This window comes from Mustelus asterias, chromosome 9 (genome assembly GCF_964213995.1).
Source record: "Mustelus asterias chromosome 9, sMusAst1.hap1.1, whole genome shotgun sequence".
Lineage (NCBI taxonomy): Eukaryota > Metazoa > Chordata > Chondrichthyes > Carcharhiniformes > Triakidae > Mustelus > Mustelus asterias.
In genome coordinates this window covers 43,425,750-43,449,881 of record NC_135809.1, presented here as the reverse complement: position 1 = coordinate 43,449,881, position 24,132 = coordinate 43,425,750, and the positions used below count along the sequence as shown (strand labels likewise).

The 24,132-nt window shown below is 40.3% G+C and overlaps 1 protein-coding gene across 2 annotated transcripts in view; it reads right to left on the bottom strand.

The window, feature by feature from the left end:
* atxn10 (ataxin 10) overlaps positions 1-24,132 on the bottom strand; it is a 228,157-nt gene that overhangs the window by 118,464 nt on the left and 85,561 nt on the right. For both annotated transcript variants that reach the window (XM_078220094.1, XM_078220095.1), the window contains one exon: positions 22,843-23,012. In XM_078220094.1, coding sequence (XP_078076220.1) covers positions 22,843-23,012 — 170 coding nt within the window. The remainder of the gene's footprint in view (positions 1-22,842; positions 23,013-24,132) is intronic.

Here is a 24,132-nt window from a genome sequence, read left to right as displayed (position 1 = left end):
TGGAAATTTAATTTTTGAATTAGTCCCTACATTATCAAATTTAACTTTTCATCATTTAATACTTTTGGCTATTTTGCTGGATCTTACTGTTTGAAAAAATATATATAAATAAGAAACCTTCTTCATTATTCTTAACACCTTCTGAGTTCAGCAAGTTTTTGCCAACACCACATCCTGAAATCCAAGGTTTTTCAACACAGTTTCTGTATCACCTTCTACAGCACCCTCCAGTGATAACATCAAACTACTACAACCGCATTTTTCGCACATGGTGATAAAATGTCTAAGGTCTTAACTTCAGTTAGATACATTCATCCAATCAACACTGTATGGTTAAATGGCATTAATAATAACAGATAGGTTTTCAAAACTTTGGCTGACCATATATTTGGGTCGTTATTTTTACTATTTGATGCTAGACCTGGAGTGGTCTCTTGAGCACAGTGGCAGGTCTCCAGTCATGGCCTGCTACAAAAATATAATTGAATATTGCTGAAAAAAAGAGATGTGCTGTTTAAGCTTTTCACCTTGCATTTATCAGGGCAGATTGCATGAATACCAACAGTAAAAGGGAGAATAGTTTATACTGCATGAGGAGAGAGTGCTGATTGGTTAGTGAGTGGACTCTGATTGGTAGAGGGTGCTGCCATGGAGAATGCACCAGGGAACAAATTAAACCAAATAGGTCAACTCTGATTAGTATATAACTCTGAGATTCTCCATAGTGAAGCCATGGTAAAGATGCGCTGGTTTTATGCTGAGAGATGGACTGGAACCACCTAAGGGAAGAGGTTTTAACAAAGGGATGCATTGGGTTCTGTAAATGGTTGATATAAATATATTATGCACAAGGAGTTCTTTATAAACAATGTTTAGATAGCTGGCCCACATCCAGAAATTATAGTAAGATAATGCTACATGCTTTAATGGGTCCAAACAAAAAGTGTATTATTTGGTTCAGTCACTGCTATTCAAAGAAGCAAAAACTGGAACCTAAAGAAATGAATTTCAGCTCTTCTGCAGATGGTAAATAACATATTTAAGTGCTTACCTCATGTGAAAATCCCACATCTTATTACAATAATAGGTACAATACAAACAAAACCAAGCACAGAATTTAAAAGCTTAATTTGCATTCACATCCTCTACTCAATAAAGATAACACAAGTAGGGTACATAAATCTTAAGACCAACCAAGTATCATAAAAGAAGTAAGTGTACAAGTTGAGAAGCTGAAAAGAACAGTTCAAGAGCAGAAGTCACCAATCATCATACTTTATAAAGTAATTTAAATGAAACAATACCTGGCTGAAAGGTAAAGTATCCAAAATCGCAAGTACTCCTCACAAAAAGGTTATTGAAACGTAAATTCTCTGTTTTGGATGTCAAGGGACAATGTCATGGAGAGTAGTCAGGCCAAATTTGACCAGGAACTACCTATTTGGATAGCTGATTATATATTGCTGACTGCTGCAATAGAACAGAACAGGGATGAGTTTTGTTCCTGGTGATCGAAGCTATCCCAGATACTTAAAGCCAATTCAAATCTTTCAAAATAGCTTTAGCCCTCAATTTTCACTTGCATACAAATTTAAATATTTTATGTTGTCAGGCAAAGTTTCTGTCCTTCTAAATCATTGTCATCCGTCAGTATTATTGCATTTAAGTGTAAACATTTTCATCTCCAAAAGGAATGATATTTATCTGTAATTGTCCAAATTACAGAAAATAAATCAATGGCCAGGCTCTCTCCTTCAGCTGTGGTCTGATGGAAAGAGGGAAGTATGAAGATTCAGCAAACATTTGCAACAGCTGTCGACCATTCTTTCATCCAGGCATTTGAACTCCATGACTCCTGATGAAAGGGTTCCAAGTTGACTGTTCCACATACAACAAAATACAACATTCCTTGGAGTCATACCTCGCACGAAGGAACATAGTTGTGGTTGTTGGAGCTCAATCATCTTAGTCCCAGGACATTGCTGCAGGAGTTCCTCAGGGTAGCATCAGCCCAGTTACTTCATTAATGACCTTCTCTCCATCATAAGGTTAGAGCTGGGAATGTTCGCTGATGATGCACAAAGTTCAGTGCCATTCGCTACCATTCTCAGATACTGAAGCAGTCCATGTCCATTTGCAGCAAGACCCGGACAATATTCAGGCTTGGGCTGATAAGTGGCAAGCAACATTCACGCCACTCAAGTGCCAAACAATGACTATGTCTAACAAGAAAGAATCTAACCATGGCATTACTTTTACTGAACACCCCCCTCCCCCTTTCAACATCCTGTGCTCAATAGTGCACATCATTTACAAGATGCACTGCAGCAAGTCTCCAAGTCTCCTTTGACAGCACCTTCCAAATCATCAGATACATGGGAACACCACCAGCTGGAGGTTCCCCTCCAAGCCACACACCTTCTTGACTTGGGAGCTATATCACTGTTCCTTCACTGTCGCTAGGTCAAAATCCTGGAACTCCCTTCCTAACAACACTGTGGGTTTACCGGCACCACATGGCCCGCAGTGGTTCAAGGAAGCAGCTCACCACCAACTTTTCAAGGGCAATTAGGGATAGGCAATAAATGCTAGTCTCACCAGCAACATCCACACCCCGTCAAAAAAAGACAACTTTTGATTTTCTTTTTTAAAAATGGAACAAACTGTGAGGTTAAATTGGCCTGAATGATATCACAATTTTAATTTGAAACTCTCCAAAGAAACCATCTGTTTATTACAGTGAGTTAATAGTCATTTTTGTTTGACTGCTTTTACCCGGTACAACTGATTTTCACACTTTCAAAGTAATGGGCTGAGAACCCAGATCCAAATCATGAGATTGTGTTTTTAAGAGAGAAATGTCCAAGATTAAGATAATGGATTCAGAAAAAGAAAATTACAATAATGCACGTGGTACCAATACTCATAACTCAGAAATCCAATTGCACAAATCAGACATACACAAGAACCTTTCCTAAGTTTGGCTATTTCAATTTTGACCACATTTAATAAATGTTCAGGGTAACAGATGAAAATGTCCTGAAGTAAGTCACTCTTAGACATGGGAAAGAAGGACGGCTTTTAAATTACAAACACTTCTTTCACAAAGGACCTATAGTGTTAATATTTTGTGATCATTATGTCCTTAAGATCATAATGAACTCAGATGTTACCAAGCATATTTAGCATTGCCACAGCATCCTCATCTATTCACAGGAATGCTCCAAGTATTGGCAATATTGGAGATGCCATTCCTTGCATTTGTTTTGCATAAAATTTTACTCAAAGTTAAATTAATTTTAAAAAGTATAAATTCAAGCAATGTCAGTTGAGATTGTAAAAAATTACATTAATAAAAGATGAGTCTTTCCTGCATTTCAAAAAATTATTTTGAATATATTTTCAAATAATCTTTGACTCTATCTTGATATACAATATTACCAGTTTTGATGCTCTTCACATCTTTCTTCAATGATATGGAATATGCTGACAATAGATGTCTGGCTGCATTGACACTCTCACCACTGGCATAAACACCAGTGAAAGCCAAATAAAAACCCTCAACTCAAAATAACATACAGTGGAGTGGATGTTAGGACTGCTATGAACTTCAAGTGAGGATTATAAAAATCTTGCTGTTTGTTTGTATTGTCAGCTTTCCCCATTGGCTGCATACTCAAACTATTGAACCCAGGCACTTTTTCTCTTGACTGATATTTCTGTACAATGCTGAGGTACTGGTGCAATGAATGAAGTTCCATCTTTTAAAATAGACGTTCAACAAAGATCTGAGCTGCCAGCTCTGATGCTCCAGATGAACTTGAAAGATCTTAGGACAGAATCCAAAGAGGAGCAGGGAGTTCTCCTGGTTCCTGGTCAATCTTCTTTCAACCACCACAGAATGCAACTTAACTGATCATTCATCCTATTGCTTGATGTGGGTTCTTGTTCCGTGAAACAACTGCGACATTTGCCTACATTATTCATTATAGATGAAACAACTTTGAAATCAACAGTCGCTAGTTAGTACAGAACTCGAATATTGCTGTATCAGATATTTCAACAAAGCTTTTCATTTTCATCAGGACTATTGTAAGAATGTCAAATTTCAAACTATCACAACTGTTATTACTACAAGAGAAAAGGGTAGTGATTATTTTGCATGTTGGCTCTGATTGGCTGAGAGGTTGTATGGGGAAAGTATCAGGGAACTGCAGGCACCCCGGGTTCCTGGGTAATTCGAACAACTTGAACATAATTTATTTTTAAATGTATTCCTTCATGTATGTGGGAGCCACTGGCTAGGCCAGAATCAATTACCCATTCCTAATTACCCTGGAGAAGGTAGTGATGAGCCAACTTCTTGAATCGCTGCAATCCATGTTGCGTAGGCACACCCATATTGCTGTTAGAAAGGAAGTTCCACGATTTTAATAAGACCATAAGACCATAAGACATAGGAGCGGAAGTAAGGCCATTCGGCCCATCGAGTCCACTCCACCATTCAATCATGGTTGATTTCAACTCCATTTACCCGCTCTCTCCCCATAGCCCTTAATTCCTCGAGAAATCAAGAATTTAATAAGAATCAAGAATTTAATAAGTTCCATTACTGTTCTTTGACACAGCAACAGTCAAAGAACAGTAATGGAACAGTGATACAATTCCAGAATGGTTTTGAGGAGAACTTGCAGCTGTTGGTGTTCCAATGCATAGGAAGAAGAGTTGTTAAAGACAAGAAGGTCCCAAAATATTTTGTTACAAGGAATCATTTAATTATAGCATTTTATGATCTCTAGTTTTTAGGCCACTTCAAATGAGTGGAATTATTAGACTTCTACTACTATCAAGATTGCGGACCAGTGCATGTAACACACAATTAAATCCATATGAACAACATAATATGACTTTACTGGTATGTGTACGTGCAAAGTGAAGCAAGCTGCTACAGTCATGCTTAACAAACTGTTTCCCAATTGATCCCATTTTGGCACCTCCTCAAGTGCAATTAGGGATAGGCAATAAATGATGGTCTTGCCAGTAGTGGCCAGTTTCTGGCACATGGTCTTATAACACCACTCATTCATTCAGCAGCCTGACTTTTACAACAGCCTTACAACAACACCATCCATCATCATGCTGCACCACATTCTCATGTCCAACTAAAAACAAACATTCTTCAATAATGTAATTAAATGATTCTTGACCGTCAGTCAAACAACTTTCCCCAACGGCGTCATCGCCAACATTGAAGTAATGTTTTGGAAACTCCAGGGAAATGGTGGAGAAATAGCAATCGTACTGAGTGCAAAGTGGGGAAAACCCTCCTTAGATTGTTCGAGAACCTTCCATTACCATCTAGGGTAACTTCTTCCAGGTGTTCATGCCAACAGGATATTCTGGTCCCACCAATGGTGCCTCCCACCACAGGTTTCCCTGCAGTATGGAATGGATTCAATGGGAAATCCCATCAATAACGGCAGGTGGTAATCTATGGCAGTATGTCTATATAGAGATATAAGAATCAGCAAGAAGTGGCATTTGGAGTATAATGAGGTTATTCACTTCAGTCATAAGAATAGAAGAACAGAATACTGTTTAAAAGGTGCAAAATTTGTAAATGTGTGCTTGGTGTACTGATACAAAGAACACAAAACTAGCTTGCAGCTACAGGAAGCAATTAAGAAAGCAAATGAGATGTTCGCCTTTAATGCTCGGGGATTAGAGTACAAAAATTAAGAAGCTTTGCTCCAATTGTACAGGACTTGGTGATAATGTTATGATTCTCATTGTGAAACTAAACCAAATAATATGTCTACATAGAAATATGTTGATATCTCATGGTAGCCTCTTTGCGTCCTCCTCACAGCTTGCAGCCCCACTAAGGTGCATATCTATTAAACTTTGATACATTACTCCATGTCTCTTCATCTAAGTTACTAATATAGATTGTGAATAGCTAAGGACGAAGCACTGATTCTTGCGGCAATCCACTAATTACAACTGGCCAAGTTTAAAATGCCCCTTGAAAATACTCTGTTTCCTGTCCATTGACCAATCCTCTGTCCATCTTTTTCCCCCAATTCCTTTAGCCCTTATCTTCCATATTAACCTTTTGCACAGCATCCTTCTGAATGCTTTTTTGGAAATCCAAGTATACTACATCCACTCGTTCTCCCTTTCTATCATATTAGTTATATCTGTCAAACATGAAATCGCTTTTGTAAAATGACACTGACTTTGATCATTCTGACAGATTTCCAAGTGCATTGGTGAGACTTCCTTAATAATAGATTACAGCATATTCCCGATGATCGAGGTGATGCTAACTGACCTGTATTTCCCCATTTTTCCTTTCCCTCCTTTCTTGAATAGCAGTATTACATTTGCTAAGTTCCAATCTGCTAGGACCATTCTAGAATCTGGGGAATTGGGAAATCACAACCAGTGTATCCACTACCACTGCAACTATTGCTTTTAGAACCCTGGGATGTTGGCTGCCAGATCCTGGGGATTTGTCAGGTTTTAGCCCCTTAAGTATCTCCAGTACTATTTCCCTGCTGATATTCAGTACCTTAAATTTCCTCTTGTTTGCCTTGAGATTACCCTCCAGTTCAGGTACGTAACTTGTGCCTTTTATTTTGAACTCAGACACAAAATATTTCTTCAATGTCTATTTCCAAGCCCCCCTGTTGTTATACTCCTATAGCCAGTTGGTGAAGGAAGAATCCAAAGCCAGTCTTAACTTGGGACAGATTTTTTCACAAACTGAAACATTGCAGCTATATAACACCTGCTTCCACTCCACCCTTATGACAGTAAGTGGCTCTTTACACACAAGCCATTAGACATAGGAGCAGTAACCACACAATCAATGCCCTCCATCTGTATTTAGTTAACTTCAATTGATAAACTAACATTTGCTCCAGTACTCATTACATTTCAAATAAAAATTTGACTGCAATACAAACACTACATCACATATAGACACCTAATACATTCTATTCATTTTTGCAAACTTGAGAATCAGGCCATCCTTTTTCCCCATAAAAGTTGAAGTGGGGCGATAGGTGGCAATCAGCAGGAGATTTCCTTACTTATGGTTGACTTGATACCATGGGAGCTCATGGGGTCCAGAGTCAATGTTGAAAACTCCAGAACCAACTTCCTCCTCACTGTATAACTGTACTGTCACCTCTAGTCGGAACTGTTATGATGAAGGGTCAGCAACCTGAAATGTCAACTGTTTTTCTCTCCACAGATGCTGTCTGACCTGCATTCTCCATTTTCATTTGCAATTATTCCTTTGCGATATTAGCCCAGGACTCTGAATTACTTGTTCAGTAACATTACTACTATTGTTCCTAAAATATATGCTCATGGATGTTCTCGACTACGTAACATACTATGCTGAAACCTCATTCTATATTTAGTCAACTTTTTCCTTCATAAACTGATAAATGAAGATCTTAATTCCACTATTAAATGTTAAGTAGGTTGTGGCTTATGAATTGATTTATTTGCATCAGCTGTTCAAACCTAAGTTATTAATAATGTGCATACTTGCATCCTTGACTGTGCATCAGTCCTCTCTGGATGTCAAAGCCTTCATTTAATAGTTGTTCAAATGAAGCCATGACTAATAAGCTCACCAATTGACCTTTGGTTCTCTTTCTTGAAATGTGTTTAATGGTATAATACTAGTGAATTAAGACAATACAATTTTGATGTTTTACATATGAATGAAGGGGCAGAATAACTACATGACCAAGAGAAGTGACAGTAGAATATAAATTCAATAAACACATTTTCAATATTTACATACCAAGGATAAAAATTAGCTTTTTGTCACCCGTTCCATTACCTACCAATTTCTGATTCAGTTGATAAATCCTTTTATATACTGCTAAGAGAAGCAGAAATAGATTTAGGAGATGAGGAATCAGCATCTAAGATTTGCTTTATGGATTGCTGTTCCAAACTTGGTCAGCAATCAATGAACAATACAAACTAACGTCTATTTGTTTAAATCAAGTAGAGTTTACGTTGAAAGACTTCAAGCTGAATTGTATAATGTTTTGATCAGCTACATTTTGAACCATCACAAAATGAGGGAAACACTTATGTCCTCACAGCTGTGCAGCGAAGCATGTCAAGAATTAAGTTTTCTGAAATATTGGATGGAAACTTTATTATATAACATGTTAAACAGAGAAAATCAATCTAAAAACACTATTTCATAGTAGTATACATCATTAGGCCAAGGGTTAAGGTCGGGTCTTGGGGGAAGTTTAGGGGTCAGGTCTCAGTGGGGTTAAGGGCCAGCCTTTGCGGGGTGGGGAACAGGTCAGGTCGAGCCTTGGGGCAGGGGCATTAAGTCATGATCGGGCCTTGGGGGTAGGGTCAGGTTGTGTTGGGCCTCGGGGGTGGGGTCGGGTCGTGGCAGCCCTTGGGAGGGGATTGGGTGCAGGGATGGCAGTAAGAGTTGTGTCTGGCATGGGGGGAGGGGGAATGGGTGAAAGTCAGGCCTGTCATTGGAGAAGGGGTACTGGCTGAGAGCCAGGGCTATGAAGGTGGGGGAATCCCATTGGGGTGTGAAGGGAGACTCTGGTGTCGGGGTGCAGATGTCTCAAGAGGGGAGGTTGGGGGTGTTCCAAGGTGGAGGACTGGGGGAAGTCCCCTGGGAGCTTGGGGGTGTAGGGCAAACCCTGTGGGGAGGTCAGCGTGGATCAGTACAATAGTTACCTAGAGGTTTTAATTCTTCTGACTTTTTCAGGGTAGCTATTGATGTAACCCAGTTGGAACCATTGGAAGTTTGTGATTTAAATCACATTTTTCGGTTCCCAGTGTAGTACATTTGTTATGAACCCTGCTGATGTTCAATGCGTAGGCAGCTCAAATTTCAGAAGGGAGACTTGGAACGCCGGGTTATATACATTTATTTTTACAATTTGGAAAAAGTGAGATAAATGAGAGAAAAGAGAAGGAACCCAGTGAGGTGCTTAACGAAGTATCGGTTTCACGCTGCTACTAGGCTAATTTAATCGCAAGTCCGCAGTGCAGTTAAATCCCCAACAGTTTCCTTTATCCAATTTTCCAGTTTTCATTTCATTCCAACGTCCTAACAAATTGCCCAGGGGAGGTTTACACTTCCAGGCAATTGCCATGCAAACCCTACTTGTGACCTTCTAAAGGGGATTCCCCAGTGCACCCAAAAAGCTGTCTTGGAGCTCGGATATTATGGCCAAGTATAAGCAAAAGCTTTTCTCAACAGGTAAGCCAAGAATGGTCAAAAGACCTGCCTCAGCTGGCATTTTCTAACTAAAGTATAGTCAGCATGTACCTATGTGGAATTGCTGCACAACATGCCATTTCAGTAAATTCACCAAGAGGGAAATATGCTTTTGGAGATTCATCTTTGGACCTCATTTTCAGAATGGTACGTCAATTTTGTAATTAAGAATAACCTTTAGATAAATAATCTCTTCATGTTTATACATATATTCAACCTCTCCAAGATTCCATACACTACAGTAGAGTACAAATGCATTTTAGGAAATTTATTCATAAATGCCCACATTTTCTAGAAAACCTTAATGAAGTTACTCTTTGAATTCACCCAGCTGCTCCTACAAAGCAGGTAATCTTAGTCTGCAGTGTGCAACAATTTGTTTCAGTTTGTTTAAAAGATGACAAAGGTTTTGACAAACATGATGAAATCTTTTTTGCATTGAATGCCTTGTGTATTACAGCATTTCCTCCATAATGCTGCCTTTGGTACAATATTAAAATGAGCAATGTACAATATTGAGTGGGCATTATTGTGTGGGTTCTCTATTTCTGAACACACAAGGCAAAAGGAAAACGTCAACAATATCTGGCACAGGGAATAGGTTCTCACCAGGGCATGGAAATAATTAAAAAGTGATTCATGAATGTGCACAATTACGTGCACCTCCTAATTAACCCTTGGTACCTCTCCCTTGTGCAGTATCCCATATTCTAGTCAAAAGGCTGGATCTGCCATGAAGCAGCAATCACCATCAGATTGCCACTCAGCTCCCATTTCCCTACTGGACTGGACGAGAGCTCCACATTTCTCGCTCAGACTTCTGACCCAGCCCTGCTGAGAAGTGTGAAGTGTACCAGCTCCAAGAGACCTTCAGTGCAGTGCAGGATCATTGAGGGAAAAGAAACCATGCCCTTTTATATGGCATTAGCTACTGTAAACTGGTAAATATAAATGTCCCAGCTACTTTATCAGAGTATCGGAGGGTTCCAGACACAGGGCAATTTGCCCTACAGAAGTTGAAACTTCCCAGGCAATTCCTGTACAGTCCTTGCTTGGGGATCTCTGAGAGTAGGATGAGGTGGGCCCCCAGCACACTTTCCTGGGTAGCTCCAAGCTGTGACCCTCCAGTTAATGGCAAATCTGGGCCAAAATGTATGAAAGTTCATTGTCATTCTTAATTAGGTGTCAAACTTGACTCAGAGGCAGCACAAGTACCTCCAAGTCAAAGGTCCTACTGTAGACAGTTTACCATTTTGATTTGATTTACTATTGCCATATGTATTGGTATACAGTGAAAAGTATTGTTTCTTGCGTGCTATACAGACAAAGCATACCATTCGCAGAGTACATAAGGGAGAAGGAAGGAGAGGATGCAGAATATGGTGTTACAGTTATGGCTATGGTGTAGAGAAAGATCAACTTAGTGCGAGGTAGGACGATTCAAAAGTCTGATGGCAGCAGGGAAGAAGCTATTCTTGAGTTGGTTGATACGTGATCTCAGACGTTTGTATTTTTTTCCCAATGGAAGGAGCTGGAAAAGAGAATGTCCGGGGTGTGTGGGGATTATGCTGGCTGCTTTTCCAAGGAAGCAGGAAGTGTAGACAGAGTCAATGGATGGGAGGCTGGTTTGCGTGATGGACTGAGCTACGCTCACAACCCTTTGTAGTTTCTTGCGGTGATGGTCGGAGCAGAAGCCATACCAAATTGTGATACATTCAGCAAGGATGCTTTCTATGGTGCATCTGTAAAAATTGGAGTGTGTCATAGTGGATATACCAACTTTCCTGGCCTCCTGAGAAATTAGAAGCGGTAGTGGGCTTTCTTAACTACAGCATCGGCATGGGGGGACCAGGACAGGTTGTTGGTGATCTGGACACCTAGAAACGTGAAGCTCTCGACCATTTCCACTTCATTCCTGTTGATAAAGACAGGGACATGTCCTCTAGTATGTTTCCTGAAGTCGATGACTATCTCCTTTTTACTGACATTGAGGGAGAGATTATTGTCATTGCACCATTTCACCAGATTCATTCTCATTTATCTCATGCAACCTAGACTAGAGTGGGGGGAGTGGCTGGAGGGGGGGGGGGGGCGTAAATGAGTGAGGTGTCTCCCAATGCATTAACTATATATTCTTGTAAACAGTTAGAGCATTGGGAGATCAGCGCATGCACAATGGTGCCCTGTAACTGTCATCAGCCAGCTTCCTGGTGAGAATAGACTCCATTCACTCCCCCTACTGGCTTGAATCACAATTTGCCTCTTTTTTTACACTAAGTGGCATAAGATCGTGTTGAAGAGCTTGCCCAAAAAAACGTCACGATTCTCTCCCATTTTCACACTCGTTTGGCACTTAGAATTTTTTTGGTAAGATCGTCCCCAATCTCTTTGTCATTTATGGAACTTTGTTGTATAATCAAAACAATCTGCTCTGTAAAATTAGCAATGTGATCATTAACTTATCAAAGAGAATAATGGATACATGGGATTAAATTGGTGTAACTTTTAAGAGATTCATAACAAAACTCAAACCAGAAAAGCAACACTCATGCTGTTCCTGAAACTCTCTTCCTACTACCACCATGGGTATACCTAAACCATGTAGATTTCAGCGGTTCAAGACGACGGTTCATCAACACCTTCTCAAGGGAAAATAGGAATGGGCAACAAAACCTGGCCTTGCAGTGGCACCAAAATTCCATTAAAGAATTTAGTAAAATTTCATTTCAGAATTAATTTATATTAAATTTGAAAACTACATCAGCACTGTGAAATTTGTAGCACTACAAAATATAAAATTATTATCCGGCAATACTAAACATAACTAACTCATGTGGCACAGATATTTATCACATGACATTGTAACATATTATTTGCTTATAATGACCAAACTTGCATCATGTTACAAGCCTGTATTACAGAAATGTCAATGAAGAAACAGGGCCAGGCAAGTCCCAGTGCTCCTACTCATATTACCATTAAATAAATGTAAAGGCTATAACATGCTCAAATTAGATTAAAAAGTATTCAAGTTTCATTGTAAGAATATATGCCATCATCTAAATCAATCTATTGCCCCCCGGCAGAACTGATATAAATGGGTCAGTGGATATAATCCATTTGTTTTAAGTTATGAGGTGAAACAACTAGCCTTGGCACACACACTGCAGAGAAACAAAGTGAATCCGGCATGGCTCCTGTTCCTGATCATTTGCCAGATATCAACTGCCAGAGGTGTGCTTGTATGAATATATGATGAAGATAGAATTTTCAAATAGTTGATCACAGACCGTAAAGAGTGCTACATGAATAATGACCATTTATGCCAGGAACCCGGGTTTGATTCTGACCTTGGAGGGTGACTGCCTGTGTGGAGTTTGAATGCTCTTCCCGTGTTTACATGGATTTCGTCTGGGTGCTCTGGTTTCCTCTTACAGTCCAAAAAATGTGCAGGTTAGGTGGATTGGACATGCTAAATTGCACTTGGTGTCCAAAAGGTGCAAAGGTTATGTTGATTAGCTATGGTAAATGAGTGGGATTACGTGGATAGGATGGGTGGGCTGGGCCTGGGTAAGATGCCCTTCGGAGAGCTGGTGCAGACTCGATGGGCTGAATGGCCTCCTTCTGCACTGTAAAGATTCTATGGTTCTATGTTAATAGAATCCATGTTGGTTGAAGTCAAAACTAAGACACTGAGCATTCCCCTGCTGAGCGGGTTTTTTGACTTCATCGTGTCAAAACTTCTGAGTCACCCAGTCTCCCAGCTATCCCCTATTTAAGGTTTATTTATTAATGTCACAAGTAGGCTTACATTAACACTGCAATGAAGTTACTGTGAAAATCTTCTAGTCACTACACTCCGGCGTCTGTTCGGGTACACTGAGGGAGAATTTAGCATGGCCAATGCACCTAACCAGCACATCTTTCAGACTGTGGGAGGAAACTGGAGCATCTGTAGGAAACTCATGCAGACACGGGGAGGACGTGCAGACTCCGCACAGACAGTGACCCAAGCTAGGAATCGAACCCAGGTTCCTGGTGCTGTGAGGCAGCAGTGCTAACCACTGTGCCACCTATTTATTTATGTGTTTCCTTAATGTAATTGGCATGAACAAACCGTAACAAAGTACCTGGCATTTACAAACCTTGACATTGTGATCAATACTTATAAATCATAACAATGTAATTGACATTAACAACTTAGACAAGGCAGTAGAAGGCAACCAACATCAAGGATCAAGAACAGAAAAATGCTGGAAAATCTGATTCCAGCATCCGCAGTATTTTGCGTTTATCAAGGATCAAGATTTTAGCTCAAAGTCAAAGCTATCAAGAGAAATCAATGTCAGAAAAAGTTGCCAAAAAAAATTACAAAAATTAGAGGTCATGCAAAAATAGTTATTTTATCATACTTACCAAGGAACAAATTCTATACAAAAGTAAAAATACTGTGCATGCTGGAAATCCGCCTCACGCTGGGTGACAGTTTGGCCAACACCCCTGTTCAGTCTGAGCATGCTGCTGAACATCTGGTTGCCTTTTATTTTAATTCTCTATCTTGCTCTCATGCTGACTTTTCTATCTTGGTCTTCTGCAGTGTCCCAATGAAGCTCAACAGAACACGAGGAAGAGTACTTTATCGTTCCATTGGACACATTACAGTCTTCCAAACTCAACGTGAGTTTAACCAATTTTAGATGTAACCTCTGCCCTATTTGATTTTCTTTTCAGGTTTCGATTTTACTTTGTTTTTGCTTTTGGACATAGCTATTTATCATTCCGTCAATCATCCTCCTCTGCACAGATCTTTTGTTTCTTTAATTGTCCCATTACCATTCCATTTGGTCTTGCATCACAACCCTTTCATCAATTAATTGCTCATCTTCCAATCTATCACTGACCTTCCTCTCTGTTCTTTTTCTCCTTTTACTTGCTCAAAACTGTTATATCTCTCATTGAAATGAAAGGCTATTGTCCTGAAACATCAACTCTGTTTCTCTCTCCACAGATGTTGCTTGACCGCTGAGTATTTCTAGCATTTTCTGTTTTTATTACAATATCCTATGATCTGGATTGGAGGGGACATAAAACATCTTCAGAGTTGGGGCAGAAAAAACAACTTTATTAGCCCTGAAAATTTAAGGATCCACTTACATCCTTCACACTTCAGGAGAATAGACTGCAGTGCTAAAATTAATTGAACATTAGCCAGGCTTGTGAACAACATTTGCAGAATTATGGTCAAAATGTGTTCTTGAATAACTTGATCTTTGCATCCTGTGAATTAAACTTTCTTCTTATGATTTTTCTCATTTTAAAATTCCCTTTCTATAAATTCATCTCACAGGTTTCCCAGAAATACTGCTGCGCATTCAAGATGCAGACCAAAAACAGCAAAAAGGTCTCAGCCAATGCATAATCAATGCAGGCTACATTGGTAAATCAGTACACAGGAGGAAACTTTCCTCTATGACCAAACAGCTTTAGAATTTTTTCTGAAATTTTGCTGTTATCCCTAGATACTAAGTGAGGCTGTTTTGCCCCGTACAAATGTATGGTTTACTTCCAAGTATAATTTAAGTCAGATGTTCAATTTTAAACAGCTGACGATCTTCATTCCCACAATCACACAATGATACTGCTTTTTCCATCATTTAATTTTTCAAAAGTACTATGTTGTTTGCCATGAACCAATGCTTTGCAAGCTGGTAGGATTTATAGTGGAAGTGCCACAGGAAAAACAGCAAACCAAATGAATGATCCCAATAACAAATCAAACTCATTAGCATCTCATGATCAATAGCTATCCCTCCCCCCAGTTGAGGGAGTAGAGAATTTCAAGTTGTCAGCTCGAGGAAGAAGCTAGTGGTTACACCTTCTTCTGGCAAGGTAAATCAGAAGAAGATTGCCACTCCACAGGATTGGTTTGGCCATTAGAAACAAAGTAGTTGGCTGTTCCAGAGATCTCTTATGGGATAAATGTACACCTCATGACCCTTCAGATCACCCTAGCCCAGAACCAGTGCACTACAATCTCAGTGTATACGCCCCAACACTGGAAGCTACAGAGGAATCCAAAGAGGAATTTTACTCTAGGCTTAAACAATCCTTGGCCCAAGCTCCAATGAGCGACAAGCTGATCCTCCTTGCTGACTTCAACACCAGAGCTAGAAATGTCAGACCTGTGGGAGATGGGATAGGGAAATCCAATGGTACCCTGCCCCTGAACACAGTCTTATCACAACCAATACCATGTTCTGTCAGAGTGACAAGTACAAATTCTCATGGCAACACATCTCCTCCAGACAGGCCAGTTTAACATCTCACAGGGAGGTCAGGGTAACATCTAATAGCAAGCCAGCTAACAGCAGAGGTCCTTTGTAAAGTCTTACAGCTAAGTTAATGCAGATACCTTCATGAAGTTTACCTATCATTGCTGAATCAAGCAAAGAGGCTTCTCAGCCTGGATCATTCTCCGGGTATTGTGTGGTAATTATAAGCTGGATGTGGCTTATAGATTTGTTGAAGGAGGATGTTATTTGGGGAACGGGGAAGTTTTACTGAGTTCAGGCGATCAGGGATATGTTTGAACAAGGGGTGGTTTCTAGATAAAACTGTTTGTAAGTGTATTACTCTGGTGTTTGTGTGTCTGGGAGAATTATAGTGCTGCTCGTGTGTTTTTGTCTTTTCTTTCATTTAACAAATAGACTTTAGTAATTGATACACCACAACTGGGTTGCTTATTCTCATGAGTGGTTTCACGTGACTTCTCACACCACAACAAATTGCTGGTGTCTCAAATTGAGGCGTTCTCACAGATAATATCAAGTGGTTCGTGACACTGATGACTGCTGGACAGACTACGGTCTAATTTGCTCTGTGATCAACATCAATGTAGTCCCAAAGGAATGACAGCAACAGAAACAATGTAGGAAAATCAACGCTGAGGTACTCAAAGACCCTGATAAGAGAGTCCTATTTAGCCAGCGCCTCTCTGCCAACCTGGTGACTCCCGGTAACCCACAGACTCAGAGTGTTCACAGCACCTGGTCTGCCCTCAAAGCATCCATAATGAGCACCTGTGAAGAGACGCTTGGTCACTTAACCAGGAAAGATTGGTTTGATAAGAATGACAAGGAGAACTAGGAGCTAATAAGCTGTAAGCGCAAGGCTTTTCTGAACCTGAAACAGCAACCCAACTCGACAGCAAGAAAGCAGCTCTACGAGCGGCTAAAAGCGGAGGTCCAGCAAAAAAACTGTGACCTAAAGAATACATGGTGGCTGAAGAAAGCACAGGAGATCCAGCAATTAGCCAACAACCATTACGCACATGGTTTCTCTAGCGCAGTCAAGGCAACCTAAGGTCCAAGCACCCAAGGTCGCACCTCATTGCTGAATGGAGAGGTCTTCTACCAATCTCCCCCTGCTACACAGCACTGCCCCCGGTTATCAAAATTCACAATGAGGTATTGGACAACGTAGACCACTTTCCATACCTTTGGGGTCTACTGTCAACAAGGACAGACATGGACAATGAGGTTCAGCACTGCCTTCAATGTGCCAGCACAGCCTTTGCTCACCTGAGGAAGAGTTTTTTTCAAGACCAGGACATCGGGAGGGGGGGGGGGGTGTGGATCCCCCAGCCTGTTGCATTGCTCTGGGGGGGGGTGTGTGGATCCCCCAGCCTGTTGCATTGCTCTAGAAGTGCAGCGGGCTGAGAGACATAAGTGGAGGCCGTTTAGTGGGCTCCCATTGGGCGCCACGGCATCTGCACGTCTCCAGCTGCCGGATTTCCAGCATTGTCATCACTGCGTCGGAAATCGGTGTGGAGTTTAAAATATTTAAAGTCAAATTTAATTATCATTAGCGGGCCCGGGACTGAAGTCTCCAAGCCCGCTAGCCTCCCCACCGCCCCCACCCTAAAACCCCCCCCCCCCGCCAGGAGTGTTTCACTCCAGCGGAGTTTACAACAGCTTCCCACTAATGGGGAGCTGGCAGCCTGACCCCACTGGACTAAAAGGAGCCATGGAGGTTGCCCAGGAGGTCAGGGGATGCCACCTGGGCACTGCCAGCCTGGCCACCAGCACTGCCCAAGGGGGCAAAGTGGTAATGCAAAGGGGGCACCTTGGCACTGCCCACCAGGCATTGGCAGTGCAAATGGGGTGGGGCAAAATCTGTGGCTGCCATTCTGCATTCAGGATCAATGACAGAGGAAGGGTGGACAGCGATCAGGGCTGGCCACCAGGTTTGGGGGGTGGGTGGAATCAGTTGGGACATCGGGACTGCCAGGATTCGGCACTTTTTTGGGAGAATCCTGGCCTAGACCTGGCACCAAGCTCATAGTCTAAAGAGCAGTCGTGATACCCGCCCTCTAAATGGCACAGAGATATGGCCTATGTACAGCAGGCACCTCAAAACCCCGGAAAGGTACCATCAGTGGTGCCTTCACAAGATCTACAACTCAATTAGCAGCTTAGGCGCACCAACGTCAGTGTTCTCACTCAGGCCAACATCTCAAGCACCGAAGCTTTGATCAGCTCCACTGGGTGGGCCACATCGTCCGCATGCTTGACACAAGACCCTGAAACAAGCCCTCTATGCAAAGCTTCAACACTGCAAATAAGCCCCCAGGAGGGCAGAGGAAACACTTCAAGGTCACGCTCAAATCCTCCTCAAATGCAACATCGCCACTGACACCTGGGAATCCCTGGCCCCAGACTGCCCAAACTGGAGGAAGGAGCTGAACACCTCAAGTTTCATCACCGTGAGTAAGGTGATGCCAAGCATCGACAGTGAAAGGAGCGCGTGGCAACCTAGGCACCCCACCCACCCGCTCCTACAACTGTCTGTCCCACCTGTGACAAAGATGCATTGAAATCCTCAATCACCTGAGAATTCATTTTTAATATAGAAGCAATTGACCCTCGAATCCAAGGAACTGTCTAAGAGAAAGAAAAATTTCACAGACAATGAAGGCACCAGAATTTATATATATTACATGTGGTTCGGGCAGTTGAATTCAGAAAATATAGCAAAATTCAAATTCAGAATGTTGAGACCAATAAGATTGGAAATTGAAATCTTGAAATTTATGCTAAGAAATTAGAAAAATAACCAAACAAATCATCATGTTATGAAGTGAAACATTTAATTTGTGTGGGAAAGATAAAAAAGTAGTGAATGATACTGAAAGATTTTAGCTGCAGAAGTGTTTTCCATGAGTAAGCTTGTTTCCCACCTTCCAGTCATCATTGCCTAACCAACCACACCTCCCTAACTTCTGATTGTCACCTACTAATTTGTTTCAGATTGTTGAATTTCAATTTGCCTTTGACTTCTGCTCAGAGGGCTTCCTCCTGTGGCCTAGTGGTGTAGGTCACTGAACTGGTAATGCTCTGGGGTCACTGGTTTGATGGTTTCAATAAAGAAAAAATCAACTCCTGCTCAGATAACTCAGGTTACCTTTCCAGCTTCAAACCATCCTAGCTTCAACCTTTCAGCCCTGCATGGTATCGTCTAGATGCTCAGCTGACTATCATCTCTCTCTCTCTCTCTTTAAACAGGCTCTGCTTATGACTTCTTGGCAAACTTTTCCTTGGACTTTTCCATCTCCCCTTAACAGCTAAGGGCAGAATCTTAAAATAAATGGCCAAGTGTTAGGGTCCGACTGAACCAGTGTGATTCTCTCCAGAGAAACAGACAGGTTTTCTCTCCAGATCTTCTGGCATTTGTCCATAAAAAACAGGTGGCCGTGTTTCACACCAACATGATGAGGCAGAAACCTAAATACGCCAGGAAAGCCCAGCTGCACAGAGACCAGGGTGCTATTTTTAAAGGGCACCCCAATCAGAATAAAAATTAACTCTTCCCCATCCCACCCTCCCTACCCCACCATGATCAGAGCCAGGATCTCTTTCTTCCCCCCACTTCCTGGCAATGTCCATGTTGATCAACACGTCAGCCAATGAGTACACTTTTAAAGTACTATCTTGGCTGTGAAGAACTTCTGGATATCCTGAAGATGTGAAAGGCATTAACAAAAAGGGAAGCACTTTCCACTTTCTTTTTCTCATTTCGCTCCATTTCATATCATTAAAAAAAATTCCCACAACCTACTCCAGTCCCTTATTGCCACTTATATCCCTCATTTCTCCAAGACCATTTCGCCACCAGGCTCCTGAATTCAAATTCCTAGAACAGTCCCTTGTTACCACTTTTCTTTCAAAACTTTACCAAAGATGTTTCTCTTCAGCTGCACTCCAAGAAACAGAAACAAAAGTTGTTAGGTAGCTGTTAATTAAAAATCTAGCCAATTTGTTCTCTTCTACATTCGTAACTAGTAGCGTTTTTGCAACCAGATGTAAAATTCCACACACCTCTCTGCCTGCATCTCAGTGAGAAGGAACATGTAATTCTAAATCAAGTTTCATGACACAGCATACGAAATACCCAGGTCAAGTGAAGATAATTTTTAAAAATGAATGGGATGAAAAGGAATAACAGATCAGCTAACCTTGCTTACTTGTAAAATATTGCAGGTAAGCAGGGCCAGGTCTGCTTGGCTAAATTGCAGTAAATATTCAATTTACTTTGAACATTCATCACTTATATTCTTACAACAAACTTTAGGATCCATATTTAGAACCAAATTCTGTTTTGCTCAAAACTCAAAGTTGTTTCAAAATATTACACAATATGGTTTCAAATAACTGCACTCAGGATTCCAGGTTAAACAGTCACTTAAATTTCATAAACCAGCACATGTATGACAACTCGATTTATGAATTCAAGCACCCAGTGCAAACCTCAATCCAATTACAGTTAAGGTAGAGTTGCATTGGAATCATGTTCTATCTTGTCAACAGTTTCTTTGAAAGAGAATTATGTGTTTCAGAACCAGACAGCAAACAAGTTTGAGCAAAGTACACTATATGAAGTACATAGAACATACAGCCATTCAGCCCAACCAGTCCAGGCCAGCATTATGCAAGCCATTTACTGAAGGCTATTTTTAATAAGATTTCTATTACACCTGCAATATAAATAGTTTAAGCTGAAAGTGGCATAGCTAGAACCAGTTTAATATTATTGCACTCTTCTTGGTGGGCTACCCGCTAACAACTATTTCATTTATTTTTTGCTGCTGCATTACTTTTCTAATGTATGCTTCTTTTGACACATCTTCCATCAGTTATCTCGTTCATTCTCAACACCTCCTATTTCTGCCGCTTTTTGCTTTTCATTCCAGTTTTCAATCTCATGAAATTGGATTGTTTTCCCAATCCAATCAAATGAGTTTCGCCTAAAGTTTTCATGATAGTGATCTCAAATTGCAGTATTCATGATATCAAAATGCCAACCATTTTACCAACTTTCAAAGGATAATACTGAAGTCTTTTTAATGTCAGAAGTTTTTAAAAATGTGTAAAACAAAGCCAACAGACTTGTAGTTTTAGCAACCAGTGGAAATCTTTTCCAATTATAGTTGTAAAAATCTGTCTGGTATCAAATAAAACAATGCATTTGTGATAACACTGCAGCCATACTATGATTGGGAGTTTTTCCGTCCCAGGCTGCTCAGCCACATTTTCCAAAAGCAACACCTACATTTTAACTGAGAGGAAACCATATACAACATGGACTTTGTCTAATACTGAGTTAGAGTGCCTTTTGTTACATCACTGACACAAATTATGACTGGCAGATAAACCACCACTTCAGCAAATATGAATTTTAGAATTATCTAGTAATGACAGAGCTACTCTTCAGTGTGTGATATCAGTGGTGACAGTTGCCTGATGTTAGAATGTACAAAAGCTGCCCCGACTGAAAACATATCCTGATTTAAAAATAACACGGACAGAATTCAGAATTGAGGACCATGATTTAACATAAGGATGTAACCACATACCAGATCAGTGGAGTGTAAACTCACCTCAAGTCCCACTCATCTAACATCCTTGTACTCACTCTGATTTACATTGGCTCCCAGTCCTGCCAAGTCTCCAAGTTAAAATTCTTAAGCTTGTGTCCGAAGGCCTTGCCCTGTCCAATCTCAGAAGCAATTTACAACTCTGAAATCATTGTGGTCTTCCAATTCTAGTCTGTTGCTCATCCCAGATTTTACTGCCCCTTTCCTTTGCTGACCATATCTTCACTGAAGATATTCGCTCTGAATTTCCCTCCCTAAACCTCACTGTCCTTCCAACTCTCTCTTTCCTTTGTGGCTTGATGTCAAATTTTGTTCGCTAACCCTCCTTTGAAGTGTCTACCAACATTTTACTACATTGAAAGGGTTATATCAATGCAAGCTTTATTGTTGCTACAGTCCCTAATAATACTGGTGAAGAAAGCAATGTGTCAGTGTAAAAGCAGTCTTTTATAACAAGGAGAACTTTATGGAAAAACAAGATTACTCCACAGAACACACACACAAAATGCAGGAAGCTTTTTGCAAAATATTTCCAGTCATATCAGGTTATATTTCTCGTATAAGATTGAGAGAGCTTTTTTAAAAGCAAAGGTATGGAATGATTTCAAAGCTATAATTTTAAATTATAATTTCTGAGGTGTCGAAATGATTACAAACTGTTTTAGTTTTATTTTTTTCTGAATTATAGTCTTAGGTTAAAAACAATTTGAAAAGCTATTAATACAAGCACCTCAACATGCATATACTGGAAACACCAAGAATATTTTTTTTAAATGTAAAAAAAGATCAAAACCACAATAATTCAGTTAGAACTAATTTAGTTTTTTTTCTATTTGAACATCAATTTATTATATATGTAAATTATGCATTCTACCAGAAACATAGCAATCTGTCATGTATTTAGTTTAGAAATGCTAAATTTTCATGTTGCAGCTTCTATTTTAGGCAAAAAAGCACTTAAGATGTAATGCCTTTGCATGGCCTGTGCTGTCCTCATGACATTCATTTTCTGCCAAAAGTCACTTGATAGCCATTGAGAATAGGAATCCTGGTTTAATTTTTCTCTCCATCCTCTCAGTAGCACCAAGGCCAATTGTAGTAGTTGAACCATGATCAACTAACTCAACATAGAGTTGAAGCTTGAATATAGGAATTTCCTGTTCTGCATCAGTTAGTATTACTGCAACTATTTGCCTGGAAAAATATAGCTGCAAAACCAACCTGACAATGGACTTTTGAGATATCAGCATTTAAGAGACAATATTGTTCAGTTGGGAGGTGAGCGATTATGGCTAACTTCATATGCATAAGCATAATTGCTAACTTTGGTGTATTCAAATGGTTTGATCCTCTTATCTATATTGTTTCAACACTTCAATTTCCAGAAGCACTATATTTTTCCAATTGGACAGATTAAACTTTACATTAACCCTTAATGGTTCAGCTCACTTTATAATACATTTACAATACATCTTTTCAGGTGATCAGTACAATGGTTTGTAGCTTTTAAAGAATAAAATTAATAGCAGCAATGTCCTCCTTGGATTGGAAATGTCTTCGGTATACTTCAGTAACATTGTCAATTTTCTATAAATAAAAAAACTATAAAAATTCTCACCTTATCTTGGTTTTCATTGTTGTTGTAACAAAGATTCCCAATCAGATGGATTAAATGAGCTTTAAAACCAACAGCAGGATGGGAGCTGTGATGGGTGAATGACAAAGATTGGGATGCACTGAAGATATTTCTGCTTTGTTTTCCAGCAAGGTGGGTTTGATACAAAAGTTCTGGAATAGAATGTGATATTCAAGAAAAAGTATAAATTAATATATCTAACACCTTTGCACTAATATGATCCACCTTAAATAAGAGACTACCTTATTTTCAAAAATGTATTAAATTTCTCCATTCTGCAACTATCTATCTGCCTATCCTGCTCGTTGAATTATTAGTCCCAGGTCTTTCACAACACTTTTCCCAGTTTGCAATATCTACCAGTTTGTTAATATTAGGAAGTTTTGGCATTTGATTCCTCAACCACTAATTCAAGATTGTCTGTTTTTTAAAAAATATTTCCTGTTAGATGTTAAATTTTACTCCAAATTTCAAGTTTAATCAAATCTCCCCATTTACCCATAGAGCTCAATTCACTCCCTTTTCCCCCTTACCACAATACATTTACCCCTTCCATCTCCTGTTTTAAAATTATTTCCATTCCTGGCCAATGGTTCTATTTGCCAATTTTTCCTTCCATTTAATCTGGGCAAGGTTTTTTTTTTCCAAACATCAACTATAACTTGGAATTTTCCAAACAGGTATCGTGGCCCCTAACTTCTTCTTTTCCCTTCTTATTACACTGAACCCAATGATTCACAAATATTTACTTACTGGTAGATCATAGAATCATAACAGTGCAGAAGAGGCCCTTCAGCCCATCGAGTCTGCACCGACACATTAGAAACAACTGAACTCCCACCTAGTCCCGTCAGCCAGAATTTGGCCATAGCCCTGAATGTTATGATGTGCCAAGTGCTGATCCAGATACTTTTTAAAGGATGGGAGGTAACCTGCCTCTACCATCCTCGCAAGCAGCACACTCCAGACCGACACCACCCTCTTGGTAACAAAGCTTTTCCTCACATCACTCCCAAACCTCCTGCCCCTCACCTTGAACCTATGTCCCCCCATGACTGACTCTTCAACTAAGGGGAACAAGCTGTTCCCTATCCACTCTGTCCATGTCCCTCAATCTTATACACCTTGATCAGGTTGCCCCTCAGTCTTCACTGCTCCAACGAAAACAACTCAAGCCTAGCCAACCTCTTACCATAGCTTAAATGTTCCATCCCAGGCAGCATCCTGGTGATTCTCCTCTGCACCTCTTCCAGTGCGATCACTTCCTTCCGA